The following is a 2,742-nucleotide window of genomic DNA, read 5'->3' as shown; positions in this document are numbered from 1 at the left end:
ACATCTCTTTCTCTCCAACAATTAAACATCAGTCAAAGGTACATAGTTAATTATAGTAAGTCTCTCAAATAAAAAAAAATTACACAATTAAGAACACTAGCACCACTCAGTTCGGGGATTACCAATTCCATCTGAGAAAGAAAGAATCTCACATGAATACACAAATAAATTGCAAATAAAAACAAAATAATAATCAATTCTCCTGGAATGAAAGTCACATATTAAAGAAAAAACCCTGAAAATAAGTAAAAGACAAAGACACACTTGGGCATGAATGTCAATACGCTTACCCTTTCAGCAATAAAAATAGGCCTCTCTAAGGACTGGTCTATGTCACCCAAGTGCTCAATAATCTCTCATCTTTCATATCGTATAGCGGGACAGAAACTCACGCACTCATTTACGTAGAGTTAATAGTCTCACCCAGATCGGATGTGTATCATGATACCTCCTCTTCTGCCCATGCACAGAAGCACATGATCTCCATGCTTTGGCCACGTATGAACGTCCTTGGAAGCTGAGTTGACATTCTTCGGCAGACGACTCTTCATTGAGACGTCTCCACAAGTGATGAATCCTTGATTCTCGGCGCGAAAGAATTTTCGCATCGTCCCCGAGCAGAACGCTACAAAATATTGACTCCGCATATTCATAACAGCGTTCATATATATTAATAACGATCTCAATACCTATTTTATAGGTGTTACCTGTGGTAAAGTATTAAGGTGTAGGTAAGCCAACATATAAAGTTGCAGGGCTCTCTCTCTCTCTCTCTCTCTCTCTACCCCTAAACGGTGTAGGTTTTTGCTATCATCTTTAGATTATGAAAAGCACAAAATCAAAGTTTTTCCATCCTTTTCCCCCTTAGTAAAGTGTGAATCATCAATACGACCAAAGGTTAACGTACACACACACACACGCATATATATATATATACATATATATATATATATATATATATATATATATATATATAAAATAAATGTATGTTATAAAAATGCTTACTGACTGGTACAGGTATGACGTTATTCAACAATCTTACTAATGGGTCTGATGTGAACATAGCGAGTGTCTTTTATGATCGTGCCAGCTATTCATTTGCTTGAAGACTGCGGAGCTTCGTTCGCATCTTAAAATTGAAATTCATGGTTTTTTGGGGAATGTTCACCTCGCTCGAGTATTGTCAAAAGACGTGATCAGGGCATGGAGACAGTGTGTGCTTATTTGTGTGATCGGCCTCTCCAGTTGACCTATACTTCAACTGTTAAAGCCTCATGTTATACCTTAAGAAGTCACAACCTGAGTAAGTGTGCATTACCACTTATGCAGTTAAGGTACAACACAGGTTAAAAACTAAGCACAATTAGTCTTTTTTCGAATTATTCCTAAAAACTTCAAAAGATGAAATTCAGTAGTTTCAAAAATCCAGGATGTACAGGAGACAAGTGAACAAAATAACGCTGGTCTCCTGTTATGAAAATACAAAATTAAATTACAAATTGTTAGCTAATAAATGTGAATATGGCGAAGTTATTGCAATAACGAACCCCTTTCCCCGTCCCCAACACCACCACCACAAACATCCCCCTTCCCCGTCCCCAACACCACCACCACAAACATCCCCCTTCCCCGTCCCCAACACCACCACCACAAACATCCCCCTTCCCCGTCCCCAACACCACCACCACAACATCCCCCTTCCCCGTCCCCACACACCACCACCACACTCCCCCTTCCCCGTCCCCAACACCACCACCACAAACATCCCCCTTCCCCGTCCCCAACACCACCACCACAAACATCCCCCTTCCCCGTCCCCAACACCACCACCACACTCCCCCTTCCCGTCCCCAACACCACCACCACAAACATCCCCCTTCCCCGTCCCCAACACCACCACCACACATCCCCCTTTCCCCGTCCCCAACACCACCACCACCACAAACATCCCCCTTCCCCGTTCCTCCAACCCAAACCAACACGTGTTCTCTACCCACCCTGCTCCCATTAAAAGAAAAAATCCAAGGATGAAAGCAAAAATATTACATAATTTGCTATAAAAGTGTTTGGAACATCAAATGGTGACTGATTAAGCATACGATAAATTGTCCCTATTAGCCTTCCCCCAACTACAGACAAGAAAACAGATGGAAATAATAATTTATAAGAGAGAGAGCCAGAGAGATATCAAAGGTTTATTTGGTAATTACGATTACCTATACTTGGGTAAGTGGTAGGCGAGGTCATTGTGTTTATCTATACGTTTGGAATAATTGTTCTAACACGCTGTTGTGCACTATAATCTATGTATTATATTATTATCTATGGCAACGTTTGTAGGGATGGCGGCGGCAAACAAAGGCAACTCTGTTGAGCTTAATATACCTCAAAGGCTGCAAACACGACTGTCAAGACCACTTGCGTTATACAGCTCGTCCACGGCTGTGTGGGGCACGTTACCTCGTGGGAAAACCAGGATACATAACATAAGCGATAGTTACAGACATTAACCAGATATACGAATATCATCTCAGTAACCCTATAACGCTATGTGCCATTCGTGATGGCGATTTAAAATCATTGATATTAACTGCTAGCAGTAAAGGTATTTCTATCATTACCTTATAAATATTGATAACCGAACCCGTCAAGACTTAAATTAAGGTCACCCAATGTCACTTGTCCCCCATCACCTTTAACCCCCACTTTGTTATAAATATCCTTCTATCCCCGCACCTCCTC

At 41.2% G+C, this 2,742-nt stretch overlaps 1 protein-coding gene across 1 annotated transcript; it reads left to right on the top strand.

The window, feature by feature from the left end:
• The first annotated feature begins 1,430 nt into the window (after window positions 1-1,430).
• On the top strand, window positions 1,431-2,060 carry LOC135197546 (uncharacterized). The gene has a single exon (XM_064224606.1). The coding sequence runs from the start codon at window positions 1,431-1,433 to the stop codon at window positions 2,058-2,060; it is 630 nt and encodes a 209-aa protein (XP_064080676.1).
• The last annotated feature ends 682 nt before the right edge of the window (window positions 2,061-2,742 follow it).

Source organism: Macrobrachium nipponense, chromosome 21, assembly GCF_015104395.2.
Source record: "Macrobrachium nipponense isolate FS-2020 chromosome 21, ASM1510439v2, whole genome shotgun sequence".
Taxonomy (NCBI): domain Eukaryota; kingdom Metazoa; phylum Arthropoda; class Malacostraca; order Decapoda; family Palaemonidae; genus Macrobrachium; species Macrobrachium nipponense.
The sequence above is the reverse complement of the archived record's forward strand: the minus strand, read 5'-3'. Positions and strand labels throughout refer to the sequence as shown.

What these genes read in the sequence shown, in the direction of transcription:
- LOC135197546 (XM_064224606.1), top strand. Translation starts at nt 1,431, where the DNA reads ATGTACAGGAGACAAGTGAACAAAATAACGCTGGTCTCCTGTTATGAA.